A 16,962-nucleotide genomic window follows, 5' to 3' on the forward strand; every position below is an offset into this window, starting at 1 on the left:
GATCTAGTCACATGAAACCATTAACAAATAAGCATTACTTAATATAATAATGTTCACAATGAAATAGTGTTAATGTGTTTCAATGAATAGCAAATGCAGAAAACTTATAAAGTAAAGAATTCAGAGCAATCGCAAATGAAGACATGGCCTAACATTTTTTGCTGGGCATCTTGATGGGTTCTGCCCCTCAGAAGAATGGCCCAGTTCCAGGGCTGTGGCATGGAAGTTGGGAGGGTGCCCACGACAAGGGGATGAGGTGGGGGATGACTGGAATCTGTCTTGACTGAACAGATTATGTTTTAGAGATGATAAGTAAAACAGAAGAGACGAAGTGATCAAGAATTAGAACTACATACTATCTTAAAAACTTTCATTAGATCAAGGGCAAACACAACAATGGGATTGGACTATGAGCACATGATAAAGCGAGAGCACACGAGGGAGGGGTGAGGATAGGTACGACACCTAAAAAATTAGCTAGCATTTGTTGCCCTTAACGCAGAGAAACTAAAGCAGATACCTTAAAAGCAACTGAGGGCAATAGGAAAAGGGGACCAGGAACTAGAGAAAAGGTGAGATCAAAAAGAATTAACCTAGAAGGTAACACCCACGCACAGGAAATCAATGTGAGTCAACTCCCTGTATAGCTATCCTTATCTCAACCAGCAAAAACCCTTGTTCCTTCCTATTATTACTTATACTCTCTCTACAACAAAATTAGAAATAAGGGCAAAATAGTTTCTGCTGAGTATCGAGGGGGTGGAGGGGAGAGGGAAGGGTGGAGTGGGTGGCAAGGGAGGGGCTGGGGGCAGGGGGGAGAAATGACCCAAGCCTTGTATGCACATATGAATAATAAAAGAAAAAAAAACTTTCTGTACAATATTATGGGTTTTAAGCAGGGAAGAGAAAATCACTACAGAGGTCAGGTCCAGCAGTGGGGTGTACCATGGCTGGCACCTGGGAGAACATCACCAGGGAATCAGGTGCTACAAGTGAGGTGTGGATTGGTGAGGATCAGTGCTGAAGTGGGAAAATTTAACAAGGATGTGCATACACAAGACTGTGCAACTTTTCTGACCCATCTTAAGTATAATGGATTTCTTTTGTTATACAAAAAGTACATCTTATGCTAAAAGATGATAAAAATCTATCATTTTGACTTCTCAGCAAGGCTCCAAAAAACAATTTTACTTTTTGTTTTGTTGTCTTTAATGAACTTAAGCAGTAAGCATCATTTTCCTCTAGAAAAAATTTTTAACCACAAGGTATGGAAGATGGGATAATTAAGTATCTTTTGAGATACTTTTACTCTGAGGACTGACATTTTGGTTTAACACAATGTTGTTGGAGATACAAATTTTATTTTCATGTTGAAATGAAGGATGATATATGTGGCACTGTCTGGAAAATAATGTATTTAGTAGTTAAAATTTTATTACTTCTATCAAGGATTTTATGGTTATTAAGGGAAGTAAGCATGTGTGTTATTTGACTGTAGTCTTGTGCATGTCTCAGTGAATTTATATTAATGAAAGCAAAAGAACTATCATCAGTTTGTTTGTGGGAGTTTGTGGGGGTTTGTAAAAACTTTACTTAGATCCTTAAGAAATGCAAAAGGTGTGTGATTATATTTTGTAATGTATACCTATTACTTGCTTTCTAAAGTGTCTTCTATGTAACTGTTGTCAGAATGTAGTATCAGTTGTTTGTGGAAATGAAAAGTTGCATTTTACTTGATCCCTTTCCTTCTATTCCCATAGAATTTTTCTGCATAAAGGATGATTAAGCACTGCAAAGCAAATAATCTTCCCTAGAGAATATTTTGTGCTTATTTTATTGTATCTCAAATATGTCTGATTCTATAGTCATAAATACATGCTTTAACTTTTATAATCTGTTGAGACTTCATTTAAGGAAGCACTGTTTTTTTCAATTTGAAGTCCAGGCATGTAAGATCAAGATAAATAACACACTGAAACCTTTTGATCCTAGTACTTTTAAGGCACAGAATTTTTAAATTAAATTTTTATTTTAAGATATATCTTTATTTTCCTTTGTTTGGAAATTTGTTAAACTGTTCCCCTTTAATGGAATTTTGTAAGCACCACAAGGGATAAAAATTTCTAATTATTCACCATTTAATCACCATAATGTCTTGCCATTCTAGAGCACAGTGGGCATGTAACATTAATAAAAAACAGCATTTGACATTAATAAAGAAGAAACCTAGTAATTTCTTCTCTTAAGCATTTGTTTGGAAATTATATATTAAGACCATGTGCCGGGATACAGGATAACAAAGAAAATTTGCTCTGAAATACATCTCTAGTGAGTGTCAGCCAGGCTGGTGGAGCTCAGATTTCTACAGTAAAGCTGAGAACAGCTGGGAATGAGGGGTGATAGGAGATTGTCAGAGAGTGGGTAGCATCATCAGTGCAAGATGTCAGGATGAAAACCAGCAGTGCCTGACTGCCCAGAATCTAGGGAACTGTGAAGATGAGGAGAAAGTCTTAAAACCAGGAGATGCCAGAAAACAAGCTAAAACTACAGTCTGTTATCTGAGAGTAGTTTGATTTAGGACCCCAGCAGTTTCTAAAACCCAAGGATGAGCAAGTCACTGATATAAAAATGGCAATGTATTTATTTGCATGTAACCTATACACATCTTCCTGCATATTTTAAGTTACCTATAGATTTCTTACAATACATAATGCAAAGATTTCTTACAGTGTTGATGATCTTTAAGTAGTTGTCCTTTCTGGTTTAGAGAATGATGGTAAGAAAAATAAGTGTACATGTTCAATACATCAGGTAAACCTGATACATCACTACAGATGTATTTTGTTTTCTGTTGGAATATACTCAGTCTGTAGTTTGTTGAGGTTAGTTGAATTCTCAGACACATAACCTGCAGATATGGAAGGCTAATTGTATTCTATACTATGAGAATGCCTTTAATAATGTGCAAATAAAACTCATATTTCATGTGACTGTGTTTTAACCCAATACATGCTCAGATATTAGTGTCTTTGCCTTTGTGGAATAATTAGGTTTATATTTTTGCTATCTTTTACAGTGAAGTTTAGCAACTGCAATGGGAAAAGGAAAGTACAATATGAAAGCAGTGAGCCAGCAGATTTCAAGGTGGATGAAGATGGTATGGTGTATGCGGTGAGAAGCTTTCCACTCTCTTCCGAGCGTGCTAAATTCCTGGTATATGCCCAAGACAAAGAGACCCAGGAAAAGTGGCAAGTGGCAGTGAAGTTGAGCCTCCAGCCAACCTCAACTGAGGAGTCTACCCAGGTATAGAATCCAAAAGTGGCTTTGGAGTTGGTGTTTAAAACTCAGATATTAACCCACTGTTTTAAATATGTACTTTGCTTCATATCACATAAATGGATGATCAATATTTGAATTTTGATCAACTTCAGTCCCTTTACCAATATTTTGTTGCATGTGTAATGTCATATTATAGTTAGCCAAAATTTATATTAAGCAACCATCAATTATATTTGAAAGATTTGTTTGTTTTGAGATTTATAATTTAAGTTAAAAGTAGTCTCTTAAAATTTCTTAGAAACTTCACAAGGTGTTAAATATAACCACAAAATAAACAATTCTTTGCAAGATGTCATCAGTCAAATTTATTAGATGAGAGGTACAGTAGTAGTAGTAGTAACAGAAAAACATTTCTGGCAATGAGTGTTGGGTTTTGTCTTGTCCCTTAATCAGATTGGGGAGTATGAATTATTTATACTACTGGTATGACTTTTAAGAATGATATACTCCCTCTCATGAAAACTACTGCGAGACAAGATAAAATAAATGAGGTACATTTCCTACAGTGTACTGTTCAACAAACATTTATTGATCACTTTCTTTGTTTAAGTCACTATTATTTGGAAGTTCAAACAAGATCCAACTTCTTCAAGAAAGTTGTGATAATATTATTTTCTGAATACTTGAGTTCTTTGAGTTAATTCAAAATAGATATGCAGGGACAAACCCATATATTTTGAAGTCCATGATTTTATGAGCTATGACTATTACATTCTGTATATTTATTGTACTGACAAATAGGAACACACCTGTTCATTTGTGGCATTTAATTGTAAATGTGCAGTGACTATCCCTAATCACATGCGAATGAATATTATTAGAGGACAATACATCAGTTTTCTCTTCTACAAGTGTTGAAGTTTCGGCATGTGAAATGTAATTTATTAATCTATTAACTGATAAAGGGAATCATCTCATTTGGATAACAGAAAGTGAGAAGCTGGTAACCAATGAGGTGAAAAGATGCTTCTGTTTTTGTAGGTTCTCTGTGTTCCAGTAAGCTAGCTTGGATATTTGCACTGAAGTAGCAAAGGCTAATAGCTAACATGTCTACAGATATTGGGAGAAACAGAAGAAAATGTTGACATCTAGCAGAGATTAATGTCTAGTGTGCAAAGTGGGTCATTTACTGCATCTATCATGGCTGACATAGGTTTAGAATAATTACAGCATTAATTCTGTGGGATTTAATAGGGTCATAAATATTTGAGACATTCTTTTGCAGTATGTATTAAACTTCTCTTAGAATTCAAATTATATTTTAGCACATCAAGATCTAAATTTAATGTACAGTAGCACATTACCTGAACTGTGGTTTAAACTAATGAGAAATATATAAAAGGGTACTATTAAATTTTGCTTAATATTAACTACTATCTAAGATGGTTTATAGAAACTGCAAATACAGTTTACACAGCTGAACCACATAATCAATTGTTCATATTCATTTTTTTCAATGAACAGTGCAACCCAAAATTTTTATGGCATTTTCTATTATTTTATTAAGGGGACAAGAAAAGGCCTTCCAGAGTTATTTTTTTGTTGTTGTTCATAATAAGCTGTAGTTCCTATGCTTACTTATAGGTATCCATTAATATTGATGTTCTTTCAGAAATATTTTTTCCTAGTACTCAGGAATGTCTTATTGTATTTTAATGCAAAGGAGTCACATGAAATTGAAGAAATAGTATTCCCAAGACAATTTGCCAAGCACAGTGGCTCCCTACAAAGGCAGAAGAGAGACTGGGTCATCCCTCCAATCAACCTGCCAGAAAACTCCAGAGGACCTTTTCCTCAAGAGCTTGTCAGGGTAAGCACCAAAATATTATTTCTATGGCATGTGGCAGGTATATATTAGACATGTTAGAAATATGTGTGTTTATTTTTTTATAAAGTAGAGTATATTACACTGTATACACAAAAAAATTTCTGTGGGCGGAATTCCTCCAGTGTTGTAGAAAGCCTCTTGTTCTCCTTTGTTATCTCTTGGATTACTTATATGTATAGCTCTCTCTAGGTCCTTGACACTAATGATAATGCTTGTTCAGTGTATGAATTCATGAACCCCAATGCCAGCATGCATTCCCAGCTGTCCCATACCCACTCTTACAACACAGACCCTAAGGGTCTCTGTCTCTAGCTGGACTCTCTGTGATAATTTCTGCCCCCCCCAAAGATAGGTTGGAGGCCAAAAGAAAAACATAATGGGCAGTCACTGCTAAAAATGCCAGCACCAAGTGCATTTGTGAGTTTTTTTTTTAAGAAAAAAGAATGACCTCTGATACCATTAACAGAATCCCTGGTGTCGTGCAAAACCAAAGGCTTTCAAATCTGAAAAGTGAGTCTTTTTTTTTTTTTCAGCTATTCCTGATACATACCATCAGAAAAAATATACAGCTATTTTGGCATGTTTGGTAAAATTTACAACCTATTATTACAAATGGACAATAAGATAAAATCATCATATTCCTATTTATCAAATGTAAATGTTTCTGTACATGATTATTTTAGCATTCCATCACATACTGACAACTGTTGGATTTTTAAATAAGTCACTTAACTTGTTTTATATGTAACAGTTTAACAGAGAACATAACACCAGAACAAGGGTGTTTTTTCTATGTTAATAGAATATGATTTTTTAAAAAAGAATTTTGCTTTAATTTTAAAAAAAATCACAAAAGTAAAACTCTCCAATTGCATTAAATTCATAAAGGTATTTTTTTTTAATTTTTATTTTTTTATTATTCATATGTGCATACAATACTTGGGTCATTTCTCCCCCTGCCCCCACCCCCTCCCTTACCACCCACTCCACCCCCTCCCTCTCCCCCCCACCCCCTCAATACCCGACAGAAACTATTTTGCTCTTATCTAATTTTGTTGAGATGAGGATAGCTATACAGGAAGTTGACTCACATTAATTTCCTGTGAGTGTGTGTTACCTTCTAGGTTAATTCTTTTTGATCTCACCTTTTCTCTGGTTCCTGGTCCCCTTTTCCTATTGGCCTCAGTTGCTTTTAAGGTACCTGCTTTAGTTTTTCTGCGTTGAGGGCAACAAATGCTAGCTAATTTTTTAGGTGTCTTACCTATCCTCATACCTCCCTTGTGTGCTCTGGCTTTTATCATGTGCTCAAAGTCCAATCCCCTTGTTGTGTTTGCCCTTGATCTAATGTCCGCATATGAGGGAGAACATACGATTTTTGGTCTTTCGGGCCAGGCTAACCTCACTCAGAATGATGTTCTTCAATTCCATCCATTTACCAGCTAATGATAACATTTCGTTCTTTTTCATGGCTGCATAAAATTCCGTTGTGTATAGATCTTTCACTGTTACTCCTAAACAGTGTTTCTTTCTCAATTGTCCCTTCCTCTGTGCCTGCCTACCTTCTTCCATATCTGTAGCCTGTTCTGCCTCCAGTGATGTCCCACACATTGACAGGATTTTCCTGGGAGTGGTTTTATTTGGAAGAGAAGGCAGTGAGCCTATATTTAAAATTACATATGAAGACCCTTTTTCTTATACTTTCTTGTTTAATAAAGAATTGTGATATTAGATGCTACCTTCAATGCTATGAAAGCTTTGGTTGCAATGAAGAAGTGTTAGTACTGCACAAGTGAGGAAATCTGATAGTTACTCTCAACCATAGTATTAGAGTTACACATAAGGATATTTCTCACTATTATTAGATAAAATTATTACAGTTCCTGAAGCCAAAAGACAAACAACTTTTATTTTCATTAAATTGCATACCTATTACTATTGAATAGCCTGACCTAGAAATTCTGTGTAAAAACTAATGCTCCTAAATTTTGACTTTTTGCACCCTTCTAGTGAGTGTTCTTTTAGATAGGAATGTTACTCCAGTTTTTCAGGTGATAGGTGACATCCCTTTTTGAAGCCTGTCACCAAGAAGCAAAGGAGAGGAGGAGGCCCCTGGGAGAAGTTCTGATCTGTTGTGAGAGGAGATGGGGCAAGTTTATAACTGAACAAGGGCATGGAGTGTGGCATGCCCTGTCTGTAATGAGCTCATTTAATCTCCCATTTAATATGATTGTTTTTTTGATCCTCAGATCAGATCTGATAGGGATAAAAACCTTTCACTGCGGTACAGTGTCACTGGACCAGGAGCTGATCAGCCTCCGACTGGCATCTTCATTATCAACCCCATCTCAGGTCAGCTGTCAGTGACAAAACCTCTGGATCGGGAGCTGATAGCCCGGTTTCATGTAAGTTTACAACCACCGATAAGTGTATAGTCGTACTCTCTTACCAATGCCTCATATATAGAAAGCCTTGACACTGAGAGTTTTTAACATCAGGAAAGGATTTTGGCTTTTTTTCATAACTATCATGTTTTATTGAATTGATCATTTCTTTTGGTAAAAAACAAATAGTACCCAAAAAAAGAGGAGAAATGGAGATTGCCTAAAATCTCACTGCTGTTTATATGTTATTCTTGCCTTAAAATATGTGATTAAGAACCGGTGAGAATAAATTTTGTAGTAATGGGTGAAAACTGTTGCATGTAAATATATGAAAGGACAACACTGTTAATCAGTACAATATATTATAATCAAAGTTACTCCACTGTTTCTATCTCACGTCGAATCTGCTTTTGGATTTCTTTTTTTTCTGTTGTTAAGAAGCTTTTGTTAATAAGGGATGATACATGTTTGTTTTTTCCTGTGTTTTCTCCCTTGTTTGTTTCTAAATATTGCTTATAATTTTTACCATAGTATAGATATTTTTGCACTGTAAATTTCTCAAAGAGTACCTATAAACCTGAGAACTAGGGCTGTGGAAAGGAATGCTATTTTATATGTTCATATATTTTTAATGTTTATAAATGACTTTACAGTTTAAAAATAGTGTGAAAATACCTTGTGTATACTTAATTCTAGATTCTTTCCTATTTCCTTGATCTTTTCAACTACTCTGGAACTACCAAAATTTTACTTACTCCAACTCTTATCACATATACTCATTTAACAAAAGGAGTTTGTTGCTGAACAGAGCTAGCTTTGGATCTGGGTTCTGTCAACAGAGCAGAGTGTCCACCATAGGTTACTTCTCATTTCTGAACCTCAGTTTCCTCATCCTCAAATGCTGATAATTTCCACCTCACTTTTTTGTATGTGGATTCCATGTGTTAAAGTCAGCTGTGCCCCGAGCAAGATGCTTATCACCATATAGTAAGGGGAGGCTTTTGGCTCATCTATCTACCTTAATTATGTGGAGTTGAACTAGCCTAGGTTTTTGGGGGAGAAGAGTGGCATTTGTTTCTGAACTCCCAGCCCATTCTAGTGACTTAGTAACATTGTGATTGTCTATTGTATCTTCTCACAGACAGACAGTTAAATATATTTGTTTTCTAATTACTTTTGCAGCTGAGGGCACATGCAGTAGATATTAATGGCAATCAAGTGGAGAACCCCATTGACATTGTCATCAATGTTATTGACATGAATGATAACAGACCTGAGTTCTTGCACCAGGTTTGGAATGGGACTGTTCCAGAGGGATCAAAGCCTGGTAAGTTTGCAGATATAATTTGGAGATGACTTGAGAAAATTGTGTAACTGGCACTGTCATGTATGCTAGAAAACGAAAAATTATGTAAGCCCTTTAGTGTTATTTACTTTCATTTATAATGCTTTCAGGCCAAAAGGAAGGTAACTTAGGGAGAAACTTACTGAAGAGAAAAAAGGGAAAAATATCTTTTCTACTACCCAGAGGATGATTTTTCTCGTCTTTGAAAATAATATATACCATATTATTTCACCATACTCTAGTTCATGCAGTCAAAGCTTGAAAACCAAAAGACAAAAGACTTTCTGCCTGTAAACAGATTTGATCATAAGACACAGAGCAGCAAAAAATTCCAGCCAGACAGCCTTGAAGCTGCTTGGTGTTCTAAGGACCAGGTGGTAGTGTAAAACCCACCAGTTAGGTGGGGGGCTGGCAACAGCTGTGACTGCTGCCCTCTAGCTACACTGGATATTTACTTCCAGGGTGGCCCTAATGTCCTCTGCAGACCTCTCTTTTCAACTAGCATAAGGGAAAGTGGCCTGGCCTAGAAACAGCACTTTCAAAAGCCTCTCACCATTGTAAAGTGGTATTTGAGTGATGTTTTAGATTCTTGAACTGAAAACACAGCAGACTTCAGTCACAGTAGAATAGCCCGGCTAGAGAGGCCTATTTAATCTGAAAAACTGTGTGGACAAGGCAATCAGTAGTATAGAGATAGCAAAAGTAAATGTTTGGCCAGCCTTCCTAAGCAAAATGTGTTGTTCAGAGAGATTTAATTAGCTATATTATTTATTTTCTATTTTATAAAGCCTCAGTATTTACAACTGTGCTACATAATACTTTGGTCATCTGTGTAATAGTTATGTAACTCACTTATGCATGACCTAACTTATAGATATAAACAACTGTGCCTAAAGTGAATACTTTTACTTGGTCCAAGTATACTTCTGCAACCTCAGAGAGAGCAGGATGGGAGTGGGGATCAGCTAGGGGGAACACAGGGCTGTGCAGAAGGCTCTGTCATCTGTGGTTCCTTCTGAAATGCATTTTCATAATAGCTTTCTTCCATGTTTTAAAATGTCAAGTTGAAGCATATGAAACACACCATTACTGAAACATGTCTTATGCAAACATTCCAAAGACAGCTAAACCTTGGGTCTTTTTGCTATGGGAGTTTTGTTTTTAAAAATAATTTTTTTTCTTGTTTACATCAAACTTCATAAAATATATAGCATAACAAAAAATTTTAAAAATAAGCCAGTTGAGCTATATTTATTATTCATTTGACCATGAATTTCCATTTAGGCCTCCCCTAAGTAAAGACTCTAGGTATAATCACTAGAAGTAGATGTTTCCTGAGTATATTTCCTGTGGTTTGAAAGCACCCTTCTAAGCAAGGTTTCATAATCCAGTGCTTCTTGAATCAAACTGTGCTGTTATTAGTACTTTGGTTCAAAGTTTTGAAACTTTGTTTTTTATATTAACAACTCATTCATTCATTCAATAGTGAATGGTGAAGCAGGTGCTATGTGTTAGCTCCTGCTCCAATACTGTGGATATGCTAATGATAAATAAGGTCCTGCCCTATATGAGCTTAAATTCTAACAGGGAAGTAAAAGAAAAGGCAAGAAAATAGGCAAAAACACAGTGAAGATTTTGAAAAAATAAGGGTGTAAAGATGGTACCCAATCAAAAAGTTTACCTTCTTTAGAGGGATAAGTTCTGAAAAGATACTAAATAATGTCAACAAGTCAAGAATAATTCTGGGACAAAAGTATACCATGTAGACAAAGGAACAAATGTAAAGTTTTTTATACTTTTAAAGTAGAACTGTACTCAGATAATCTAAGAAGGTAATCTGGTGATAGAAAATGTAATGACCACAAAGACCACACTGAACAAGCCATACTAAATAGTAGCTACATTTCTTCTAACTTCTAGATTACAGTTCATCCAGTTGGTTTGAATCTACTTGATCTTAATGCTTTATGGATTTATTTTCCAAAGCCCCCAAGTTGGTTGCAGTGTTCTTTAAATCTCTGAGGAAATAATGAACCCCAATGCCAAATCTCTGTTCAATGTACCAAGACAGTAATGCATGATATGCTCCCTTATGACCTAGTAAGTGGAGGATTCCTTCTTACGCACACAGCTTACTTTTAGCAAGTCATTGTCCTTGTTCCTGCATAAGAAGAAAATGTGACATAGGGAAGGAAACAGAGCCATAAGACACATTTCTAATGGCAGCTATATTACTTATCATTTCCATTTTGTATATTAAGTCTGAAGTGAACCTTTTTAGAATTATACAGTGAATTTATCCTCTAGGTTATAGAAAAATGAGTATTTATGAAGTACTTCATAATTTTCCTTTCAACTTGCTAGACCATATTTTATATTTCTAAAGCAGTATTTTTAATCATCTAAATGATTCAAAATGTTTGTTTTGGAAGAGCAAAAATAAAACACATCAGCATAGTAGATAGAGCTTCTTTTCAGAGACCCTGAAATGAAGGGTAAATCATTAGTTTCCTGTGTTCACTGTCTTTAGGAACATATGTGATGACTGTGACTGCTATTGATGCTGACGATCCAAATGCCCTAAATGGGATGTTAAGGTACAGAATCGTGTCCCAGGCTCCCAGCACCCCTTCACCCAACATGTTTACAATCAATAATGAGACTGGTGACATCATCACAGTGGCAGCTGGACTTGATCGAGAAGTAAGCCAACCAAAAACTGTATTTGAATTTGTTTTTAATCTTAAAGTTGAACAGTGTCATAAATCTTAACTCTAGATAATAAATGTATTCACACTATCATTCATGTGCTAGTTTTCATTAGTAAGTTTGCTGTACTATTTCTTTTAGAACTTCTTATTGGTTAAATGATGTATGTATATTGGATAAATTATTGCTAGCGTACATAATGTTTACTTACATTACTACATAATGCACTGAGTTAAACTAACCTTCTCTAGTATCTAATTTTTAAAATTCTATGCATTTTCTTTTATAGTTAAAGGTTTTTGTAAGGCACTAAATTAAACATCATGGCCAAATAATATAATGCAATAAATTTAGGGTAATTTTTAACATATATTGTTACGAGTCTGCAAATAACACATATGTGGTTAGGTTTTTTGGAGCCCCTGTGGATAGCCTGATGTTGTACAAGGAGATTATCTCCTTGATGACAATGTGCCCTATAACTCCAAGTTTAATTTATTTAACTGGTTTGAATATTGATAAGTGCGTTAATTCTACTGACAAGCATTTAAAGCTGTAACTGTAGAAAACCTCATTTCTGGCATAATATTTTTTTTAAAAAGTCAGTGTTGAAGACAGTGAAATACCATGCAGTATTATAGTTTCAGTGAGAATGTATGTTCTGGTAAATTTCCTGTGGGTCATCTCAGTCTCAGTGTGACAAGTCGCAACCCACTCTGTTCTGTGTATCTCCAGGAATGCTTTGCACTTTTTTTCTGGTATTGAACCTTCCAGTTCTCCAAGTTCTGTTTCAAGTTCTGCTCATACCCTTTCTGAAAACTCATGCCCAGTGAAACTTTTAGGTTCTTTCTCTATTTGTGTCCTGATCATTTTCTTAGATTCTCAAGGTCATGATTTGGACCATCCATAACCATTATTTGAGTGAATGATCAAAGTGCCAACTCACAGAGATTTGTGCTTTGCAGATTTCTGGCTGAGCCAGCTTTTACTTCAATGAGACCTCACTTTGATTATGAATGTCAAAAGGAAACATTACATGCACTGCAATAAATACTATTGACAAGGATTTTAGAAGTTGGTTTTTTTTTTGACACTTTCTTTGCTGTAGTAGCATTGGATCGAAGAAAACATTGCTATTGCAGTTAATTATACATACAAGATAGTGCTAAAAGCACTATAATAAAGTAATATGAGCCAATCAAGATTACTTTATTCACGACTGAGCTGAGAGGTTTAACTTTAGGAGTTAGATTGTGCCCATGACATGGCACTTATTAACTTCTGGCTGTTGATGATTCTTTTTCTAGCAATGTTTTGCAACAGAGATCATTGAAATCAATTTAGTTTTTGCAGTAGTACTTTTAATTCAGTGATATTCAAAACATGTATGTCTTTCCACCTTTTCCATTATGGTATGAAGTACTATTCTTCTTTGTCAATAAACTCAGCATGAATGTCATATTTTATGTGAGATTATGGGATATTTTTCAATATTGTCTCTTGAATGCCAGGTTGCTTATACACTATATAGATTTAGCTTAGTTCAAAATTCTAATATATCTCTGTCATTCACAATGTCATTGTATGATACGGAAATGGGGCTTCATCCTGTTTCATCCAGTAATATTCCTATCACATTTATGCTTTATGGCAAGAAAAAGGCAGGGATAATTAAAGACAGTTTTCTTAAAGTAGACAACCATGTTTAAAAATCAGAGAAACTATGTTTAGATGATAAAAGCCTCATGGGTAAATATATTTTCCGTGGACAGAGAGGCCGTTCAACTACCCCTCAATAACATTAATGCAGAAATAGACTTAAAACTATAGAATTGTGGGTTAGATATGAAATGAGAAATTGCTTCTTGACAGTGAAATTATTAAACACAACAATGAGTTACTAGAGAAAATTATGGAAAACCTTCCTTTTCGGAAAGTCATTTAACATAGAAAAAAAAAAAACATCTATCTTGGATGGTTTGTGGTAATTCTGCCTGAGGCCAGGGATAAATTACTTTGACTTTTTCAGCCTCCTGCAAGCTTGAAATTATTTTATTTCTATTAGAATTCATAGTTTCCTTTTCATCGAAAGTAATTTCCGTTGTCGTTCTCCCAGGATATGATTCCTGTAAGTGATGGAACTTCTAATCATTAAAACACTTACCAAGAGTCAGCTTATTTTTCTATAATCTTCAAGTTTAAAAAATACTTACTCCTTAGGTTCTCCACGCCTAAAGCTGTACCCATCACATTATCTAGTCCTTGGGGTGTTTTTGTTTTTTTTTTAAATTTCCACCTAATTCTTGTTACATTACTTGGTGGTAGCTACTATTCCTGGCCTTTATGTCCTTTTCCCAGTCTTTTCATGTTCATTTGCTGCTGTTTTTGGATAGACTGCCCATCATTGCTTTGCCAGGCTTTATTTTTTGGCTCTGCCTGTTCAACAGACAATTTGACCTTCATTAACCTTCAATATGACCCCCCACATCTGTGAACAGGCATAAGAATATTAGCTATTCCATGAGATGGTTGGAGGGATTGTGTGACATGTTACATGAAGCACTCTTTGAGCTCAATAAATCTCAGCCATCGTTTTCCCCAGTGCTCTTAGAAATGGTGATGCCAATCTACTGGTTGAACATTATCACTTAATATTACACCTTGTCATAATTGTTCTCATGCAAAGAACAACTGATCCTGCATATTTTCCAGGCCTAATAATCCTTTTATTTCTGTTATCAATTCTTTGTTTTGCCCTGACACATGGTCACTTGTTTTCTGTTGTGTTTCCATTCCTTCCTTCTCTCGAGGAGGGATATAGCCTACAAATGCACTGAGTCTCCCTGGCTGTGAAATGACCCTTCATGCCCTGTGGGATGAAGTTAGAGTTGTTTAATATGGCATCCCAGTCCCTCTAGGGCCTTGGTTTCAATGTCTTCTTTAATCTGACCCTCTCCCTGCAGAATTCCTTGCCTCTCACTTTCATATCAATAATATAACCAACAGCTCATACAACCATATGTAATTCCTTGTACAACAATGGAGTTTTATATTCTTCTGTTTCCTCTGCCTAACTATTCCTTTGCCACCTCTATACACCAGGATAATCCTCACTCTCTGAGTGTCAGTCCTCAGTCCCTTCCTCAGGCAACCAGAGTCTCTGCCTCCATCTCTACCTACAGAGGCCATGTTATATAGAAAGTATATCTGGATTCCTGTTCTCAGCATTTAACAAGACAGGTGTTCCTCATCTTTTCACCTTAAACAGGAACCATGCAGAAATGTTCAAGTTATTAAATTATCTCCTCAGCTCAGTGCCAGACTTCTCAAAAGGGCAGCCCTTACTCGCTGCTCAACTCCTACTCCTTCCTCATTCACTTGAAATCTGACCTTCCTCCTGCTTCCCCCACTCAAGATATGCACATGCTGCACATCTATTCTTTTTTCTTTTGCTGTTTTTGAAACAGGGTCTTACTGTGTTGCCCAAGCTGGTCTTGAACTCTTGGACTCAAATGATCCTCCTTCTTTAGACTCCCAGGTAGCTGGGACTACCGACATACACCACTGCAACTGGCTTGCAGATTTGTTCTGGCTTGTTTGGAGGATGCTTAACATTGATAGAGTGATTAATGTGACAGACGGTTGACACAGACCTGGGTTCTGGTCTTGTCTCTGCCATTTATGGCTGGGCATCCATGGCAAGCTCAGTTTTTAAATCTTCATAAGCCTCAGTTTTCTCATCTATAAAATAAGAACAAAACTCCACCTTGTAAGATTATCGTGAGAACTAATTGAGATAACATATAGTGCTTAGTACAGTGCTTGACACATTCTGTTCAATCTCAATGAAGACCTCTAGAACAGCATCCTATACAGTAAGCATGAAAAAAGTAGACTACAAGTTTACAAAGTAAGTAGTACTTTTAGTCCCTTTTCACAGATTAGGAAATTGGTTAGCAGTTAAAAAATTTGAACTGTGAGTCACAAACCTGTACTTCCATCCTAAGTCTGGATGACATTATTGCTTACTTTTGCATCTGATACTATTGAGTAAAAAGCAAGTATATCATCTCCCTCAACTTGTGATTATGATGAATCTCCTGTTTCATCAGGTCCTTTTCCCAGTCTTCCAAGGCCTTTACTGTACATGGCTCTCCACCAATCCTAGTCTATTCACTCATCAAGTTCTCCCCAGTTTCCCTGTACATATCACTTACATTCATCCCTCCTCTAGGCTTTCAGGACTAGTTGGAACCGTGCTATTAAAGACTTCTTCCGTTGCTTCTTCTTGTTCTTATTGCAGTGGCATGGTTCTGTTGGTCCTGTGATCTGTTACTGTCTGTCTCGATACAAATGAAAGCAAGGCCATATCTGGTGTTCTTTACTGTTCTATCCAAGTAAATTCTACATTGCCTGGCATCTAGTAGAAATTCAGCAGATGCTTGTCAAATGAATAAGTGTTTTCACCTCTCTGTTCACTGGTACTACTCTACTTCAGTATTTTAAACATGGTCTAAATATGTGCAATGTTTTAGTTGGTATATGCAGAGCAGTCTGCAGGCAAAAGAGATACCAAGCACAAGAGAACCCAAGCTTCTTAGATACTACTCTATCAAGCAGAAGGACCAGAAGCCAAGAATCCTATTGTGGGTCTTTATAGTTACATTCATGGCAAGTGAGACTAGTTTTCAATTCAGGTTACTTTTATAATAAATTTAGCTTTAAAGGGGGAGTTAAGTTAAGAAAAATAGGAAATGGATCATGTGATTGAAAAATGAGGATATAGCAGAATTAGGAAAACTCTTTATAAATCACTTCAGTTTGAGAAACAGTGAGCTAGTTTATGCTCCCAGTACAAATCTTAATAAAAAAAAAATAGGACTACCACTGTAAATAAGTTGTTCTGTCCCAATCCTGAAATGATTTTTATAAGGTAATGCAAAGTTAATGGTTTCTCTTCCATTCCCTTGTCCACAAAGTCAGAAGCATTTGTTGCTTCTTCCTCTGTACTGGGCATTATGCTATATGCTAGCGACACAAACATGAACAAAGCAAGCGCCCCAGAAAGGATGCTCATGTGCATGCATATGCATCCCTAATGGGGCAAGAACAGACATACAGTGTGATCACAACTATATATCTAGAAGCAGTCACAGAGATGTGTTGTGGGGCGCACACAGTCCTAGGGACCCAGCTCAGCCTCAGGAATTTTCAGAAATATCTTAGTTGACTTTTAAGCCACCTGAGCCCAGAATGGCCAGGCCCAGAATGCAGAAAAGGGTATTTTAAGCCAAGGTTTTGCAACCATGGCACTCAGACTGACATGTTGGATTATATAACTGTGGGGGTCTGTACTCCAC

General features: G+C 36.2%; 1 protein-coding gene across 1 annotated transcript in view; it reads left to right on the plus strand.

Annotated features, from left to right (window-relative positions):
* Positions 1 to 16,962, plus strand: part of Cdh2 (cadherin 2) — a 203,936-nt gene that overhangs the window by 142,925 nt on the left and 44,049 nt on the right. Inside the window, exons 3-7 of the mRNA XM_074070099.1 lie at positions 3,077 to 3,303; positions 5,003 to 5,149; positions 7,414 to 7,569; positions 8,731 to 8,875; positions 11,424 to 11,596. Of these exons, the coding sequence (XP_073926200.1) occupies positions 3,077 to 3,303; positions 5,003 to 5,149; positions 7,414 to 7,569; positions 8,731 to 8,875; positions 11,424 to 11,596 (848 nt within the window). The remainder of the gene's footprint in view (positions 1 to 3,076; positions 3,304 to 5,002; positions 5,150 to 7,413; positions 7,570 to 8,730; positions 8,876 to 11,423; positions 11,597 to 16,962) is intronic.

This window comes from Castor canadensis, chromosome 4, assembly GCF_047511655.1.
Source record: "Castor canadensis chromosome 4, mCasCan1.hap1v2, whole genome shotgun sequence".
NCBI lineage: Eukaryota > Metazoa > Chordata > Mammalia > Rodentia > Castoridae > Castor > Castor canadensis.